This window comes from Zootoca vivipara, chromosome 7 (genome assembly GCF_965207765.1).
Source record: "Zootoca vivipara chromosome 7, rZooViv2.hap1.1, whole genome shotgun sequence".
In the NCBI taxonomy this organism is placed as follows: domain Eukaryota; kingdom Metazoa; phylum Chordata; class Lepidosauria; order Squamata; family Lacertidae; genus Zootoca; species Zootoca vivipara.
This window is the reverse complement of record NC_142590.1, coordinates 87851632-87870273: the sequence shown is the minus strand read 5'-3', so window position 1 is coordinate 87870273 and position 18642 is coordinate 87851632. Positions and strand designations below refer to the sequence as shown.

The 18642-nt window shown below is 45.3% G+C and overlaps 1 protein-coding gene across 1 annotated transcript in view; it reads left to right on the top strand.

The window, feature by feature from the left end:
* The window catches only part of NKAIN4 (sodium/potassium transporting ATPase interacting 4), a 90439-nt gene that overhangs the window by 59609 nt on the left and 12188 nt on the right, over nt 1–18642 (top strand). The window contains exon 5 of the mRNA XM_035121708.3: nt 16336–16396. Within this exon, the coding sequence (XP_034977599.1) occupies nt 16336–16396 (61 nt within the window). The remainder of the gene's footprint in view (nt 1–16335; nt 16397–18642) is intronic.

The window sequence follows — 18642 nt, the reverse complement described above, 5'->3', positions numbered from 1 at the left end:
GCTTATGTTTATCCATACCCTCAATTATTTATTTTTTTCATTAACATGCCACAGTAATTGGTGCCGCCCTGTAATTGATTCTCGTTTGCTGTGGCGTAAACTGAAACAAAAAAGTCTATTGTCTTCATAAAATGCCACTAGAGCGCGTACATTTTCTAGCATCTCAGCAATGGAAGCCACCGTCTTCTAAAATCTGCTTTGCTTTGTTTTGCATGAATATAACACTCTATGTCTCCCTCTATATTTTTACCAAGCGAGCTGATCTTAGTCCTCTCTGTCACATGGCAGATGTAATGTGTGAATCAGAGAATCATAGCTATGGCAAGGCAGCAATTTTATGTTCGTGTGAGTACACTCCCCAGGATGAATTCATGGTCAAATCTGTGGTTGTGAGAACAAGATGCTAGACTAGATGCGCCACTGGCCTGATCCAGCAGGTTCTTCTTACATTTTCACCCCCTGTATGGATATATTCCTAGGGATGGTCAACGCCAGCTGCATTCAGATATCACAGATATTTACTTTACCTGATAATTTCTGCACTCTAGGTGATCTTTCTCACAACGCAAATGCCGCTACTGGAAATCTAGTGGCATTCATTTCCAAGTTGTTTCCAGAAAAGAAAAAAACAGATTGCAACCCCATTAACTCAGAAAATCACGGGAGTTTGGTGTTGCAATTTCACACAAGAAAATGTGGGGAGGTGTTCTTACATACAATTATTTCCTGCCTTTTAAAAGTTAGCACAACATGTGATTGAAAGCAACAGGTACAAATGGAAAGCCCTGCTCCTTACCCCTGACAGTTTATATTCCCCAAAGGAGGGAGCCCAGAGCAGAAGTGACAACCAAGTTCTTAAGGCGGCAGCAGACTGGAAGAGATGTAATAAGAACTGCCATCTTAAACTGGGCGAGGAGGCACACCAGCCAAATTTTATTGACGGTTAAGGTATGCCGTTCGAGACAAAAACTTTGAGGGTTAAAGACATCCCTTTTGAAAGACTGTTTCTTGAAGGCTGTTTAATGCAAGCTCTTGCAGGGCCTGAACCGCCGGACAAAAGCACATCTTGTGTTTATGACAGCTTCCCTCCCCGGGGAAATAGCAGCTCCAGGGGTGGGGGATTTTTGTCAGGATCACAGCTTGGGGAGAAGGTTTAATCCACCCTCTCATCCCTGCGCAGGGTGGTCCCAGTCCTGAACTGACTTCCCTCTCCTGTGACCATTATTTTTAAAACACATTTGCACGTTTAATGCAGTGTTTCCCAACCAGTGTGCCTCCAGATGTTTTGGGACTACAACTCCCATCATTCCTGACCACTGGTCTTGCTAGCTAGGGATGATGGGAGTTGTAGTCCCAAAACATCTGGAGGCACACTGGTTGGGAAACACTGGTTTAATGAATCAGGTTTGGTCCGCAGGTCAAACGCCTAATGCCCAAGTTGCTGGACGACAAAAATATGAGGCCTTGCGCGACGTCCCTGCGAGACGGAAACTTGGTTGCTCGCTAGGGAGGAGGTCAACTTTAGAGCGTGCACACACAGAGGGGAGCAACATGCACACTCGGGGGGGGGGGTTCACCGAAGCACAAATAAGGTTCAGCTTTGGGGCAGATGATGCCGTCTGTGGGTACAATTGGGCTTGCACACAGCCTGCGTTTCCTTACCTTTGCTGGCTGAGTGGGGAAAGAGGCCCTTTCCTTTGTGAAAGATGTGGAGGGAAGAAAGCCCGCAGGGAAAAACTGGGACTAATCAGATGCTGCTTGAAACTGGCCATCCAGGGCCTTGCAGCCCTTGTCTCTGAGGGTTAAAGGCAGCCTTGCCTGTCTTCTTAATCTCATTTAAACGCAAATAGGAGCAGAACAGGCTCTCTCGTTCCACTCCCCGTCCCTGACCCACTGTGCTACAGACAAGTCAAATGGCTTTATTGACCCTGCCTCCCTGGAAAGTAAAAGAGAGGGGGAGATAGGAGGGGTTCATCCTGTTGCGCTCCTCATTTGCTGGGTTTTTTTTGCCAGGGTGCAGAGCCCTGTGCTAATTAAAAGACGCGTGTGTGTGTGTGTGTGTGTGTGTTGTGTTTTCAGCCCTACACATGAAAGTGGCTTTCATATGCTACATCAAGGTGTGGACAGCATCTGTGCAGGTTTGCTGCACATCTCCCTTCCCTGTTTCCTGCTTTGTCTTTTCCAAAATATCCATTCCCGTTCAATAGCTACAGGTGCGCCAGTTGGGGTGGGGAGGCAGGGAATGCCCCCCCCCAAATTTTGCAATGAAGAGGACAGGCCCCCTCAAAGTTCTGCAGCAGCCATGTGCCTCAGCAGCTGCACAGCACAGAGTTGGGATTCAGGATGAGGTCAAAGTGCTTGTATGGCAATGCAGGAGGGAGGGAAGACAGATCGTTTTCTTCCAAGAGCCCATGTGCCAAAATGGAGTTAGGAAATGTCTCCCCATTTTCATCAGAGAAGAACCTACCTTGCCTGTTGGCTGTTTCCATTTCCAAACGACAGCCTGGAACGCTCCCAGGAAAGATGGCAAATGTTGACTTTGACGGCAGATGCTACAGCAAAAGCTAGCATGAGAGCCACCGGCATATGCTAATTTTCCACCAGTAATAATTGCCCCCCAGCAAATGAAGAGAGTGGGGGGGGTGGGAAGCAAAGGTTGCAGGCTGCCATCTGTACATTGCCGTGATTTCATCTTCACCAGCTGCTGGTGGGATCTTGCCTGCAATTCCAAAATGCAGGCGAGAGCTTGGGTGTTGCTGGGGCCTGCCCCCCACTTTCAGTATTGCCAAAGAGAATAATTTCGCTCCATTGGATTTCATATGACATATAAAATTAAATATATGGCTGTATGGTGAAAGATTGCTGTAGTGATTATTAATAAATGTTTTAAGGGGTTGCTTTTAAGGGCAGCTTGCAGGATTAAAACACACAACAAAACCCTTTTAAACCAAAGTCAGCAGTAAGCAATAAAGAGGCAGTCAGCCCCACAGTAAAAATGGAAAGCGTAATGTTGGTGGTCAACAAAAGAGGTTTAAAGACTCTCTCAAGGCAAATCTTTAAAAGTGTAGTACTGTATAAACACCAACAACTGGGAAACACTGGCCTGCGAGCGCTCCAGTTGGATAACAGCCTTTACCAAAGGCGTCATGGGCTTTGAAGACACTCGAACTCAGGACGCAAGGGATAAACGTGCTAAGAGGAAGGCACGCTTGGCAAATACACACCGTGATCAACTCCCACCCAGAAACCAATGTCCCCACAATGGAAGGACGTGTGGATCCAGAATTGGCCTCCACAGTCACTTACGGTCTCTCTGTTAAAATGGTGTTTATGGAAGACGATCTTACTTGGCTATGAGGGATCGCCAAAGAAGAAGAAAGAATACAATTCAGTAATAAAACGCTGCCAATGGCACACCTGCACCATAAGTTTAAAGTGCTGTTATACCAGTTCGCCAGTGGTGACTCCCTGCTCCCCACAAAGAATCCTGGGAACTGTAGTTTGCTAAGGGCATTGAGAGTAGTTAGGAGACCCCTATTCACCCTCACAGAGCTACAGTTTCCAGAGTAATAACAATCAACCCTTTCCCCCATGGATCTCTTGTAGCTTTTATGAGGGGAACTAGGGTCTCCTAACAACCCTCAGCACCCTTACCTAATCTGGGGTGCGGGTGGCGCTGTGGTTTAAACAACAGAGCCTCTTAGGCTTCCCGATCAGAAGGTCGGCGGTTCGAATCCCCACGATGGAGTGAGCTCCTGTTGCTCTGTCCCAGCTCCTGCCAACCTAGTGGTTCGAAAGCACACCAGTGAGAATAGATAAATAGGTACCGTTGTGGCAGGAAGGTAAATGGTTTTTCCGTGCGCTCTGGTTTCCGTCACGGTGTTCTGTTGCGCCAGTAGCAGTTTAGTCATGCTGGCCACGTGACCCAGAAAGCTGTCTGTGGACAAACGCTAGCTCCCTTGGCCTGAAAGCAAGATGAATGTCGCACCCCGTAGTCGCCTTTGACTGGACTTAACCGTCCAGGGGTCCTTTACCTTACCTTTACTTGGAACAGATCAGGTGAACCCCTTTTGGTACTGTGGGTCCTTCCTCCATCTGTAATAATGACAAGGCCTGCCAGACCCAAGACAAAAGGCTTTCCAGAGACACGGGGCCATGACAAAGAAGGCTCTTTCCTAGAACTCAACTATCTAACGGCTATCAGAGCATACCTGCCAAGTTGCTGTAAGGGACCGGCCGGAAGTAGCAGACCGGAAGTAGCGCTGCCGCCATTTTGGAACTGGGCGGAGTATGCTCAGAAGTGACTTTTGATGCTGCTTTGCCCAGTTCCAAAATGGCCGCCATGCCAGAAGTCGCACTGCAGCCATTTTGGAACTGGGCAGAGCAGCATCAAAAGTCGCTTCTGAGCATGCTCCGCCCAGTTCCAAAATGGCCACCGCACCAGAATAAACCGGGGGAAAACAAAAAAATCCATTTTTTTCAGCTAGGAACAGCTGGAAAAACGGGAATTTCCCGGGGAATACGGGAGACTTGGCAGCTATGTATCAGAGGTGGGCAGGAGAGAGTGCCTGTCGCTGACCTTAACATGCAGGCAGGCTGAGATGAGTGCATAAGAAGGTAAGATGAACCTACTGCTCGGAGCTCTACCAAGAAGAATGCCCAGAGGCCCTGGCATCCTTCCCCAACCTGGTGCCCTCCAGATGCAGTTGGAATCCAGTTCCCATGATTTCCCAAGTTAACGGGATTGCAAATAGATGTGGGATTTATTTTCCCTGGAAACAATTAACATGGAAAGGGCCATGCTGGTGGGAATTGATCTCTGTGTAGCAGCGGTGGGCTTTAAGATTTCCAGCCAAGCCTTTACCATTGCACTTTCGCGCATTTGTGCAATGGCACTTCCCAGCTGCCCTGGCCATCCACCTGAATCCAAGAGAACGAGGGAGGCAGGGCACATTTATTTGTCCTGCACCAGAACCAGGGGCGACCCCCAAACCAGCTAGGGAGTCAGCTTGCCGTAGCTTTTAGCACCTCCACAAGCTGTTGTCAAACCGGCATCTGTTCAGGGCTGCCCCGAGTCGCCCGGCAACTTCCTGTAACAACTTCATGGTGCATTCTGGCACCTATTTTTCTTGGGGGGGGGGGGGAACCGCTGCCCAGAACTGCAGTGCTGAAGGGCTAAGGATGGTTGATCTCTATTGCCATAAATAGCCCAGCTCTCTCCTCCTTTCCCCTTAGGCTCCATCTGAAAGCAGAATAATGATGAGGTCTCTGCATAACCGTTTGGTTATCCATGCAGCTCTTTTAATCTTCTCTCTGAAGTCCTTCCCTCCTACCTCTTTACCATTTCCCCCTCCTTCCAGCTCTCTTCGATTTCTGATTAAAATATTTAAAACTGGGCAAATTGAAAGAAACTTTAATGTAGGTCAGAACTTGACCCTCAAATATTTGAAGAGCATTACTTTTTAAATCTTGGGGGGCGTGCGTGGATGTCTGGAAGATGGGAGAGACATGCGGGAGGGTCTATTATTCATAGCACCGTTTTTCTTTCAAAGTAACTTTAATTTGAAAAGAAGTCTCCATATTTCACTTTATTTTATTTAAGGGAGAATAAGGGCCTGATTTCATGCGGTGCGGTATGAACTGTGCCGGTTAGAGTCATGTATAATTCAGGATCTGAAATTACAAGTTGGAATCTCTTGTCTTTCAAATGGTAGATTTACATTTTCAGACAGTTACACAGATGAAGTTGAGGGAGCATCGTCAGGCCGCAGAGACTGGCATGGCTCCATTAAAGGCTTCTGGGAAATTGGGTCTTATATTTTAGCACATTCTGGATATGTCTCCCAGAGGGACAAAAGAGCGGGGGCTGCTTAGCACTTGACGGATTCCTGCCTCCAACAAGAGGAAAAGAGATGGAGGGAAAGAGGTGAATGTGAAATCAAACGCCAAGTGGGATCAAAACCTGAGGGCAACCTCTTCCAGATCAATTGCCAGGGAACCTTAGGAAGAGAGGGAGCTGTCTTATACTGAGTCAGACCATTGGTTTGTCAACCTCAGTATTGTCTACACTGGCAGGCAGCAGCTCCACAGGGTTTCAGACAGAAGACACCATACCCTCCAACATTTCTCTGATGAAAATAGGGACGTCCTATTCAACAACAACAACAACAACAACAACAACAACAACAACAACAGGAGGGAATGTTCCAGTCCCTCTAAGTGTCCCTATTTTCCAGGGACAATCTCGGATTTACAGAAGCTGTCCTGGTTTCTGATTTGATCCTGGAATGTCCTGCTTTTCCTTGGCGCATCCCTATTTCCGTCGAAGAAATGTTGAAGGCTATGGAGTTTTGCGACCCACAAGCCAAGGAGATAAGTAACTATACAACCTACAGAAGACATCTGAAGGCAGACCTTTATGGGGAAGGTTTTTTTTAATGTTTAATGTTTTATTTTGTTTTTATATATGTTGGGAGCCACCTAGAGTGGCTGGGGCAACCCTGTCAGATGGCTGGGATATAAAGAAAACAGCAGCAGCAGCAACAACAACAATCATCAGAATAGGACGCCCCTATTTTCATCAGAGAAATGTCGGAGGGTATGAGAGCTGTGTATTCAGCATAATGAAGCTGGCAGGTGTGCCTCTGAGGGGAGGGAATTCCACAACTGAGCGGCTTCCACAGACAACGGCCTCTTCCCAGGAGTTTCCTCTCAGCACCCAGAGTTCATTGAGGAAGGCCATGATTGTTTAAAGCGGTATGATTGTGCTGCAAATGTGCAATGTAGATGGTGCTTCTTGGGCTCACAGCCTCTCTGTACCCAGGCACAAGGAAAACTGGCCCATTGCCTCAGGGAAGGAATCTCCTACTTAAGCAGAATTCTGTTTCCAGCCTGCACATCTGATGACTGTTGACTGGGAGCGGGACCACATATCACGGTCCTGAGAGATCTACATTGGCTCCCAGTACGTTTCCGAGCATGAGCACAATTCAAAGTGTTGGTGCTGACCTTTAAAGCCCTAAACGGCCTCGGTCCTGTATACCTGAAGGAGCGTCTCCACCCCCATCGTTCAGCCTGGACACTGAGATCCAGCACCGAGGGCCTTCTGGTGGTTCCCTCACTGTGAGAAGCAAAGCTACAGGGAACCAGACAGAGGGCCTTCTTGGTAGTGGCACCCGCCCTGTGGAACGCCCTCCCATCAGAGGTCAGAGAGATAAACAACTACCTGACATTTAGAAAATACCTAAAGGCAGCCCTGTTTAGGGAAGTTTTAAATCTGTGATATTTTAATGTATTTTAATGTGTGTTGGAAGCCGCCCAGAGTGGCAGGGGGGACCTGGCCAGATGGGTGGGGTATAAATAATAAATTATTATTATTATTATTATTATTATTATTATTATTATTATTATTATATTATTATTATTATTACCCAAGAAAATGAACACAGTTGACCAGCACACCTGCAGTGGTCTCCCAGATGTTTGACAAAGGAGCGCAGGAAGCTATCTCATACTGAACCCGTTCATTGGTCCCTGTAGCTCATTATTGTCTACAACAGGCATGTCCAACAGGTAGATGATCTACCAGTAGATCACTGGATGTCTGTGGTAGATCACCGGCTCCCCCCAAAGAAGCTCAACAAGTTTGGCTCCCCTAAAAAAAAGCAAGCTCAACATTTTTGCCCTGCATGCCAAAAAAGCATGGCTTTCCCCCTTCCTAAAAAAAGGTCAACAACTTTGATCTGAACCCCCCAAAAGGGGGTAGATCACTGCCAGTTTTTAACTCTCTTGGGAGTCGGCCACCGCTGGTCTACAATAACTTGGCTTTCCAGGGCTTGAGAAAGGGAGTCTCTTCCACCTCTACCTTGAGATGCTGAGAATTGAATCTGGGACCTTCTGCATGCAAAGGAACTTCCTTACTGCTGAGCTACAGCCCATCCCCCAGTGCTTGCCATGTTAATGCAGTTCACAGTAAGAGGAAAGTAGGAAAAGCAGGTTCAGCCACCCTTCAAAAGTGGGCTGCCCTACATGCCTGGTGGGCTGCAATTGTCTCTGCAGGTCAAAAGTTGTAATGTGTATAAGCATTTGTTGGGCTTTAATAGAATTCTAATGGGACCCATCTATCATGGAAAAATGCATTCTAGGTCTATTACAAGCTAGGCTTGTTCAGCACCTTTTGGATCACCGTGGATTCTTCGTTTCTCATGGGTTCTCCACCCCCCCTCTTCCTTGCTTCCCTCCTTTCCATTGTCCTAATTCTCCTCTTGATAATTTCCTGCCTACGTTGACCTTGAAGCATCTTCTCCTGTGGGCAAACGCCTTGATGGATGGTGCTGTGATACATAGATCAAAAACTCTTCGCCTTCCATGCTGAGACAACGGGAAAAAAGTAATTTCCCTCCGCCCGCTGCCACCCAATCCATTCTTGCTACTGCCAGAGGATGCTCGTCTTTAGAAGACTTTGGGGACATTTTAAGGCAATTGACTCTCTTTTCCACAGAACAGATTAACACACACGCACACAGAAAGAGATCTGCACGATGTGTTTTTTTGCAGGTGGGGTGATTGTGTAGGAAATTCATTAGCTCAGTGGTAGCAGTCCTACTTCAATCCCCAGCATGTGAAGGACATCCATGAAGGGTAAGACTATCAATGGTACTGGTTTTGATGATTACATGTTACCAGGGATCATAACTAGGAGTGTGCTATTTCACTCATGCCCTACTTATGGGTTTTCCACATGTCATAGATTGAATAAAGCTATAACAGAACGTATCAGGGCCAGTGTGGTGTAGCTGTAGCTAAATGGAACCATGCAGAAGGTTCCAAGTTCAATGCCTGGCATCTCCAGTTGGGCTGGGAGAGAATCTCTGAGAGATTCAGAGAGCTTCTGGTAAGAGTAGACAATGCTGAGTTAGATGGGCCAGTCTTCTGACTCATTATAAGGCAGCTTCCTATGTTCCTATATGCTTCTATCAATTCCTGTGGAGCAAGAATCAGCAATGAATTCATTTAAACACACACCTCAATGTTATGCTTCCTTCTTAGCATTGCATTTTACTGCTGTGACCTTTCAGAGTTTGATTTTTCCCTGCTATTGGCTTTATACCATTCATATTTCATGCGGAGGGCAAAACATAGCAGAGCTTCCAGGCGTTTTCTATATCCCCGAGATGCTGGCTTTCATTACAGCTTAGCATGGAAAGGCAGTTCAGGCTCACATGATGCGCTCTTCCCCGAAACCCTCTGCTTGCTCTAGAAACCTCTCCGATCCTGATGAGCTGGGAGGCTGATGTAACCTCTTTGGGTAAAGTAGGAGAAGTGAAACAATTGAATAAACAGTAATTCATTATTGATGAAACCCCATGTTGGAAAGTCGTAGGCGGGGGGGGGGGGAGGAGGTGAGGTCAAAGCAGAACAAAGGTTTTAATCGCTAAGTGGGATGTGTTGGAAACAAAGTCAAAGGAATGGGAGTGAGATGTACAAGGCCAACGAGAGGCCTTGGAAAACTGCTATCTAAGGATGTGTCCTTGGGGACATGTTGAAAGGGTTCAGAAGGGTATTCAGAAGGGTATTCAGAAGGGTAAGGACCTATGCTACAACCCTAGAAAGCTGTAGAGAAATGCAAAGGACCCCTGAGCACAAGGGGAATCTGGTTGGCAAGCAGATACAACCAGCAGTCTAGTATCCCGTTTCATTGCCCTTCCTTTCTGAGAGTGTAAGAAAGGACTTCTTCCATTCTCAGAGATGGATATAAGTGACGTGCTAATTAAAAAATTCCTAAAATGCTACTCAAGGCCAGTGAGATCTCAGTGATGCCCACAAAATCCTGGTTTCTGTATTGCTCCATTCTGAGACTTTGGCATCCATTTCCTATGGACTCAATTATTAGATTCCTGGGCAGAGATTTAAGGTAGATGGGTTAAATTTCTGTTACCCTAGCCCTGAGCCCATGGGATACAGCCAGCTATAAATAATCTGATCGAATTAATAAATGGAAGGATCCAGTTGCTTATTACCTTTTCAAGGACATAGGAAGTTATAACTGTCAGCAGCCAGGGTTCATATTTCTGGGGCAATGATGAATTTTTAATCCTTTGTCCAATGCTTAATGTATTTTGGTACTTAACTCTATGTGTCGTGCATTGGGCAAACAATTACATTGAAGGATATTTAGTTTAAGTTTGCCAATAAAAGGAAGGTAAACGGAGTTTCCGCTTTGGGTCTTTGAAGCTGGGCAGGCTTCCGGCTTCTGATTTTGGGAGAGTTTCCTCATAGAGGTCAGGACACTTTCAGCTAAAGAAAGTGGGGATCTGATCAGCTAGAGAAAGTGGGGATCTGAGCATTGTGCCACATCTGACAGCACATACATAGAAAGGCATGGGCGAAATCATAAGAGATATATTTCCCCCGAAGACCCACCAAACCTGGATCTGGGTATCTTCCAAAAAAGTGCAAGATATCCTGCTTCTCATTGGCTTTTGGTGGCCCCAGATATAGAGAGATGATGTGAGATGAAGGTGATTTAATCAATGCACTTGGAACTTGATGGTTTTAGGGTATTGTTAGCTGGGCGTTTGGGTTGTGATAAATCAAAGAAGTAAATAATGAAACACCACTTGCACAACAACAAAACCATGCTGGGTGTTGCTCACCATGTGCAGGTTATTGATTCAGCACCATGGCCAGCTCCAGACCTGCATACCTTTAAAAGCTTTCACCTCCACTATCTCAAAAGGCATGCATCACTGGGGTAAGAAATCATCAGGAACAGTCTGAGTTGTATTTTCCCTTGGCTTTTCAGCATCTTCTTTGCCCCAGGCTCCTGTGCCCAAGCCCACTAGTGTCCTAGATGGTGTGCCGCTGTTTGTTTTTTTAATCAAAATTTTTTTTATTAAAATAAAAAAATTCCTTCAGTAGCACCTTAAAGACCAACTAAGTTTTTATTTTGGTATGAGCTTTCGTGTGCATGCACACTTCGTCAGATACACTGAAATAGAAGCAACCAGACCCTTATGTATATTCAGAGGGAAAGCTCATACCAAAATAAAAACTTAGTTGGTCTTTAAGGTGCCACTGAAGGAATTTTTTTATTTTGTTTCGACTCAGACCAACACGGTTACCTACCTGTAACTTTTTTATTAAGTTTTACATTACCAATTCAAATTCAAACATTAAACATCAACATTTAGGATTCCTTGAATCCTTTGACTCCCTCTGCCCTTCCATGGTTACCATTATCGATCTTTTTTCAACTGCTTCTCTTATTTTCTCTTTTTTTAAAAAAAAATAGTCCATTTTTACCATAGTCTTTAATACATTACAAGCTTTTTTAGTTGTTTACAGTGTTTTCTTAAATACATTGTAGATCTTTCCCATTCCTTCTTAAAGTTCGTCTCTTCCTAGCTTCTGATTTTCTCTGTCAATTTCACCATTTCGGCATAGTCCATTTGTCTCTGGTCGGGACTTTATTTTCTTTCCATCTCTGGGCTGCTCCACACTGCTGTCATTGCATACCTAAATAATCGTTTCTGCTCCTTCTACATGGTAGGCTTTGCCATGGTGACCCCTCAAGATGAATGGACACATCCTGCTTTTCTCTCCTCCTCGCGAGTCATGATACTTTAAAAAAAAAACAAAAAAAACCCCTCTTACTAAAATTGCACAATGATGTGTTTGCACGGAAGCCAGAAAAGCACAGTTGCCGTAGATTTCCGAAAGGTTGCATTGACCATCTTGAAAGTGCTGGGTCCTCTTCTTGTTCCAGCTACTGAAGGGTTTGAAGACCATCTGGAAACTGCTGGATCCTCTTCTTGTACAGGGGATTAAAGACTTTGCTTCAGCTACATATTTATTTAGGCAGAATCCTTCATTTAAGACAGAATAGGAAGTCAAGCAAAGAGAGGCTGCCTCTGAGCAGCTTAGCATACACCTGAGCAATGAGGGTCTGGCACTGCAGTCATGCCAGTCACAGCAGCTTTTATAGGACCAGGTGGAACCCAAATTGGCCCTTGATATCACCTGATCTCTTTCAACTTGACAGGTGCAATGCCACCCACTAGCACTCTCTCTCTCTCTCTCTCTCTCTCTCTCTCTCTCTCTCTCTCTCTCTCTCTGTGTGTGTGTGTGTGTGTGTGTGTGTGTGTGTGTGTGTGAGAGAGAGAGAGAGAGAGAGAGAGAGAGAGAGAGAGAGAGAGATGCAGCAATTCTCCTGGATGCAGCTACAGCCGTGGAGTGAGTTAGGTGCTCAGAACCCCCTGTACAAATACTGTATTGGCCCGAATATAAGCCACACCTGAATATAAGCCGCACCTTTAAAATTGGCCCAACAGGACCCACACAGTGCGCTGGGAAATGATGGGCATGCTGCCAAAGAGGCCCCGAGACTCCCCCAAAGCACCAGCCCTACATGGTGCAGCCAGGGGGGGGAGGTTTGCATAGGGTGGTGGAGGCGACAGCCTGTCCGGGCAACTGCAACCCCCGCTCGCTAGGGCTCCAGCAGGAGTTAAAGGGTTGGGGAGCAGCGGGCGGCACGCCATTGCCCCGCACTCCTGAGCTGCTCTCGGGGGGGGGAAGCTGCACCGCTTCCCCCCTTCGTTCTGATGGCTCAGGGCAGGCTTGGGATCAGTGGGCGGGGTGGGCACCATTGTCTCGCACCCTCAACAGCCCTCGTGGTGGCATCCTGGGCTGCTTCAGCAGTGATATCGTAAGGTCGCGAGTATAAGCCGCACTTTAACTTTTCATGGTCAGAATTTGGAAAAAAGGTGTGGCTTATATTTGAGCCAATACGGTATGCCTCCATGCCAGTGGTGCTTTCTTGGTTTTATGTTTTATAATTTGTATAGGACACATCTGCCAATGGCTTGGTCTCCCTACAGGCTTTTTGGCAGCAGGTGAAAGTATCTCCACTACTCTATTGAAATGCTTACATAGGACACTTAAGTTGGAGGCTTTCCAATGCCTTCCCACGAGTCTGTGCAATGTTGTTGGTGCAAGGAGGATCTCATACACTAGGATCCCTGGCTCCTCCAGATCTGCCGGGCACCACCTTTTCCAGGTTATTGTAGGCTTTAATTATTTGTTTTCCACTGCGAACTCAATCCACTTTAACGGGGAATTAGGACCAAACAATTACTCACACCGCAGGAAGGCAGAATGATGTATGAGGGGACTCTGGAAAGTGGAGTCATTCATTTTTAATACAAGAGAAACATACATCACACCGCTGAACAAAAGGCAGGATAATGAGGTTTCCGTGGGAGGGATTATGGAATGCATTTGGGTTTGGCAGGTCTCTTCTGAAAGCTCCGCTCTGAAGAGGTTGAGTAATGTTTTACATTGTTTTGCAAAAAAAAAAAAAAAAAAAAAGCTGCCTCACCAACTCTGAATCTCCCGAGCTTCTTATTAAGAGTTGCAAGGATGACAGAATGCTCACTTTCTTCTCCTTGCTCTGATGGACACCAGGAAGTTCAAGCCCACAATACATGCGGTTGAAGGCGTCCATTCTTTGGAAAGGTTGGAATTTGCTTTTGTGCCTTGACAGAAGGAACAAAATGGATTCTGCTGAGCGATGGCAGGTGATTGTAGTGTTCGGGAAGAGACAATGGCATTAGGCAGGAATTCAGCATCCTGGGAATGTCAACATCTTATTCTTTTACAAAGCAAGCTTCTGCAAAATATAGGCTTGAAAGTTTGGGCAGTGTCTGCAAAAATTCAGAAGGCGGCTCACTGAGAAGGCTAGCCAAAACCAGGATAAATTATGCAGGAACCACGACTCAGTGATGGAGTCTGAGTTTTGCGTTGCAGAAGGTCCCGGGCTCAATTCCTGGAATCTCCAACTCAAAGGATTTAGGAAATGTAGGAAACTGTCTTATATCAAGTCAGACCATTGGTCTATCTGGTTCTGTATTGTCTCCACACACAGGCAGTAGTAGCTCTCCAGGGTTTCAGTCAAAGGATATTCCCCGCCTTAGTGAAGATGCCTGGGGCTGAAGTTGAGACCCTCTGCATGCAAGGTAGAGCTCTGCTGAGGAGCTTTCCCACGGACCTACAGTTCTTCTCCCAAAGTACCAGCTGATGGGAAAGTTGGCTGCTTAAGATCCTGGTAGACTGCTGCAAGAGTTGACTGTTCTGAACTAGATGAACAAACCATCTGCCCTGATATAAGGGCACTTCTTATGTATCTATGCAAAATCTATAGGGTTTCATACAATATTAGTCTTACTCAAATTGACCCATTAAGATTTATGAGCTTGACTGACTATCTTAGTCTGGTAGTTTTGATGAGTCTGCTTTGATGTTGGGAAAGATTGAGGGCACTAGGAGAAGGGGACGACAGAGGACAAGATGGTTGGACAGTGTTCTCGAAGCTACGAACATGAGTTTGACCAAACTGTGGGAGGCAGTGCAAGACAGGAGTGCCTGGTGTGCTCTGGTCCATGGGGTCATGAAGAGTCGGACACGACTAAACGACTAAACAACAACAACTTTGAGTATAACTTAGTTTGATACAACCCACACAATGCATTGTAAATTATGCAAAATAAGAGCAAATGTGCTCAATATCCCCGTTTATATGAGCTGTAGAATTCAGAACATTGATTGCCCTGATCCTTCCTTCCTCTTTCCACATTAACTTCAAAGGGGGGGGGGAAGGCCCAGGTAACTACCAGCTGGTGAGCTTGACATCGATACCACGAAAGGTCTTACAACAGATAATTCAACAGTTGGTCTCTGAGCTCTTAGATCCAGCATGAGTTTCTCAAAAACAAGCAATGCCAGAGCAATCTCATTTCTTTCTTTTTTTGATGGAATTACAAGCTTGGTGGATTAAGCAGAGGCTTGACAGGCATATGTCAAGAATGCTTTGATGGTGTTTCCTGCTTGGCAGGGGGTTGGACTGGATGGCCCTTGTGGTCTCTTCCAACTCTGTGATTCTAAGGGAATACATAGTGTATCTTGATTTCAGTAAGTCTTACTGAAAAAGTCCCCCATGATCCTCTTGCAAGGAAGCTGGTAAAATGTGGGTTGAACAGGGTAAATGTTAGGTGGATTTGTAGCTGGTTGACAGACTGACTGAACCCAAAGAATACTCATTAATGGTTCTTCATCATCCTGGAAAAGAAGTGACAAGTGGGGTGCCACAGGGTTCTGTCCTGGGCTTGTTGTTCAACATCTTTAAAAATGAATTGGAGGAAGGAATTGAGGGGATGCTCATCAAATTTGCAGATGGCACCAAACTGGGAGGGGTGGCTAATGCAGAATCAGAATTCAAAACGGCTTCAAGTTACAAGAAAGGAGATTCTGACGAAACATCAGGAATAACAGTAAGAGCTGTTCAACAGTGGAACAGTTTCCCTTGGGGAGTTGTGGGCTCTCCTTGGAGGTTTTTAAGCAGTGGTCGGATGGCCATCTGTCATGGATTCTTCAGCTGAGATTCCTGTATTGCAGGGGGTTGGACTAGATGACCCTTGGGGCCTCTTCCAACTCTACAATCCTACGATTCTATGTTGTACGACATGGGTAAGTAGAAGATGGATCAGAATCTGCTGGCTGATCTCTGGGTGATCTGTAGCATTGTCTGGAGACAATGAAGGCGAGTACCCTTGGGGGTGAAGTCAAATTGTTGGAGAATTACAGTGCCTGCTGTGATTGTAGAGACTGATATGGGAGAGACATGTTTTGTTGCAGCTGGGGCAGATGAAGGCGTCCGGTTGTGCTGATGCAGATGACCATGGCGTTTCTTCTTTCTGCGCTCCTCCCAGTTGTCTAACAATAACAATAACTAGTTAGCCAAAGGAACCCCAAAGCAAAATGTTAAAAAAAAGAAGAAGCTATAATCAAAGCTTTTCTCCCTCTCTTGTTATTCTGGAACTCAGGGCTATCAAATGAAGCTGAATGTAGAAGGATTCAGGACTGATGAGAAGAAAAAGAAATTCTTCATACCACCAACCTGGATAGCTTTAAAAGATGAGAGAAATCCATGGGCCAAATGGTTATCAGTGCCTTCTAGCCATTCTACCTCCACTGTTGAAGGAAGCATGTTTCTGAATAGTAGTCGCTTGAAACTGCAAGAGGGGAGAGTGTGTGTTTTTGCACTCGGATACTGCTTGTGAGCTTTGCACAAGCATCTGGTTGGCCACTGTGAGAACAGGATGCTCGACTGGGTGGGCCATTGGCCTGATCCAGCCAGACTCTATAAAAATAGTTTCGCTCTTTCTATATAGTTTTGACTGTTGTTTGTTCTGTGTGTACAGCACGTATATTCATTTATGTAAGCACAAGTCTTGGAGCAAATATTATGATTGTGATTCCTTTTATCTTTTCTTCTTCCAGCTGGTGGGCTTCGTCTACGCCTGTTACGTTGTCAGTGTTTTTACAGAAGAAGAAGACAGCTGTAAGTATTTGCCGCAGGACAGATCCCTGGCTGTGAGTCTTAATCTGATGCCCGTCCTCTTAGAATGGTTTATTTCTTTTCATTTATTGCATATATATCTCACCAGGGAGCTTGAGGTGGCATACAAAGTTCTCTGCCTTGCCGTTTTATCCTCACAACAACCCTGTGAAGTAGGTTAGGCTGCGAGTGAATGCCTGGCCCAAGGTCACATGACCAGCTTCTTGGCTGAGTAGGGATTTGAACCCTCGTCTCCCGTGTCTTAAGTCTCTAGCCACTGTCTATTCCCCCCTGAATGGCGCCCTATGTACACTTTTGAGTTAAGGTTGCTCATGTTCGCTGTGATTTTTTTATATACTGGTATGTAGTTTAAGCGCAATGCTTTAAAAAGCAATGGAAAATATTAAATAGTGACCTTTCACTCCAGCTTCAAGAGGCAGCATTTTGCTGATTAAATTGTAAGTTATCTTCCACTTCTTGCTATAATTGCAAACAAGGCAACTGATTCTATAGAGATTTTGGTTATATGCAAATGTGTTTACTTGATCGAAAAGGCAGGTGGTTAGTCAATGAAGAATTCTTTTATAGTTTTTTTAATGGTTTTGCATAATTTTATACAATTTAACTGTAACCATTTCAAAGCATTAAAATGAAAAGTGTCTTTCGAACCTTCAGAGTTCCTTCCCTCCCTCCATGGGTTCAATTTCCTAAGAAAATATATATTTTTTCTGCATCTTTTACCCTTATCTATCCGTTATATATTCATAGTTTCCAAAGTTCATTTCACATTACAAGTGTCATTGTCTCCCTGCCAATTATTTTAACTGTTTACAGTGGTCTTTTAAGTATGTTTAAAAAAAATTGTTCCAGTCTTTTAGAAATACTTGATCTTCCTGCTTTCTGATCTTTCCCATCAGTCTCGCCATCTCTGCATATTCCATTAACTTGGTCTGCCATTCTTCTCTGTTCATCAAATGAAAAGGTTCCAAGAACTCGGGCCAGGAAGGAGATTAATGAAGAATTCTTCAAACTGTTTTATGCTGAAGGTAATGAGACAAATTCCAGTTGAAATTGGTACACAAGTGTACCACACAATTGGTACACTTTGACCATGAAACTATAGCAGATGAAGAATAAACGAAACAGGGCCTTGTCCTGGATTTGAAAATCATTTCAACTGGAATTTGTCTCTTTACCTTCAGCATGAAACAGTGGCTCATCTAGTTCAGTTTCCTGTTCCTGATTGCACCAAGAACTCCAATTTCTACAGTATTCTTCTCTGTTCGGCACTTCTCCCTCCTTCCATCTCTGGGTTAGTGTCAGGCTTCCAGGCAAGGCTTACCTTCCCCATCTCTGTAGATAACAGCACAAAGCGAAAGCAGTCTTTTGGCAGCAACAGAGAGGTTTATTAAACACAGCACAAGCATCAAGCGTCTCGTGCAGGTGCTCCCAGTTGAATTCCTCCCACTTCCCTCTAGCTCCTTCCATCTTCCTGTCTCCTCACCACATGATCCCTCCACCACTAAGCCTTCTGAGAGGCTACCCCAGGCATCCCCAAACTTCGGCCCTCCGGATGTTTTGGCCTACAACTCCCATGATCCCTAGCTAACAGCACCATAATTCAAAAGCATCAATTCTTCGGCGATCAGCCTTCTTAATGGTCCAGCTCTCACTTCCATAAAGTGAGACCACTATGTACCACTGTACATAGAAATGAGAAAACCAGTGATATCTTAGGCAGCAGGCTAGCAGGTGGGGCCCATGACTTACATCATAGGAGCCTACACAACACAAACACTGTTGCTGTATGTAGGTTTTATTTTATTTGTTTTTTTATCACGTTTTGGAAATGTACATCCAGGGTTTTTTTCCCTTTAATTTTTTTTTTGGGGGGGGGGAGGTCAAGAGAGTGGGGCCCTAAGCTATAGCTTGTAGCTTGTTTAGTTTATACGCAAATCCAGCACTGCCAATGGCTCATCTAGTTCAGTTTCCTGTCCTGCTGGTGGGCACCCAGATACCTATGAGAAACCCACAAGCAGGACCTGAGCTAATCTTTAAGGTAGCCTGGTCTTTACTTATTGAGCTTATTCCTGGGGGGCTGTGTGCTTTAGGGTTGCACCGTTTAAAGTGCTTAGCTTTGGCTGCTTCGGGCCCTAAGTGTTTATTGGCTGGCTCGACAAGTATTGTGGCCAGGTCACTAATCTCCTGTTAAACAATGCATTAAGTTCAATTGCTGTAAGTGGCTGTAT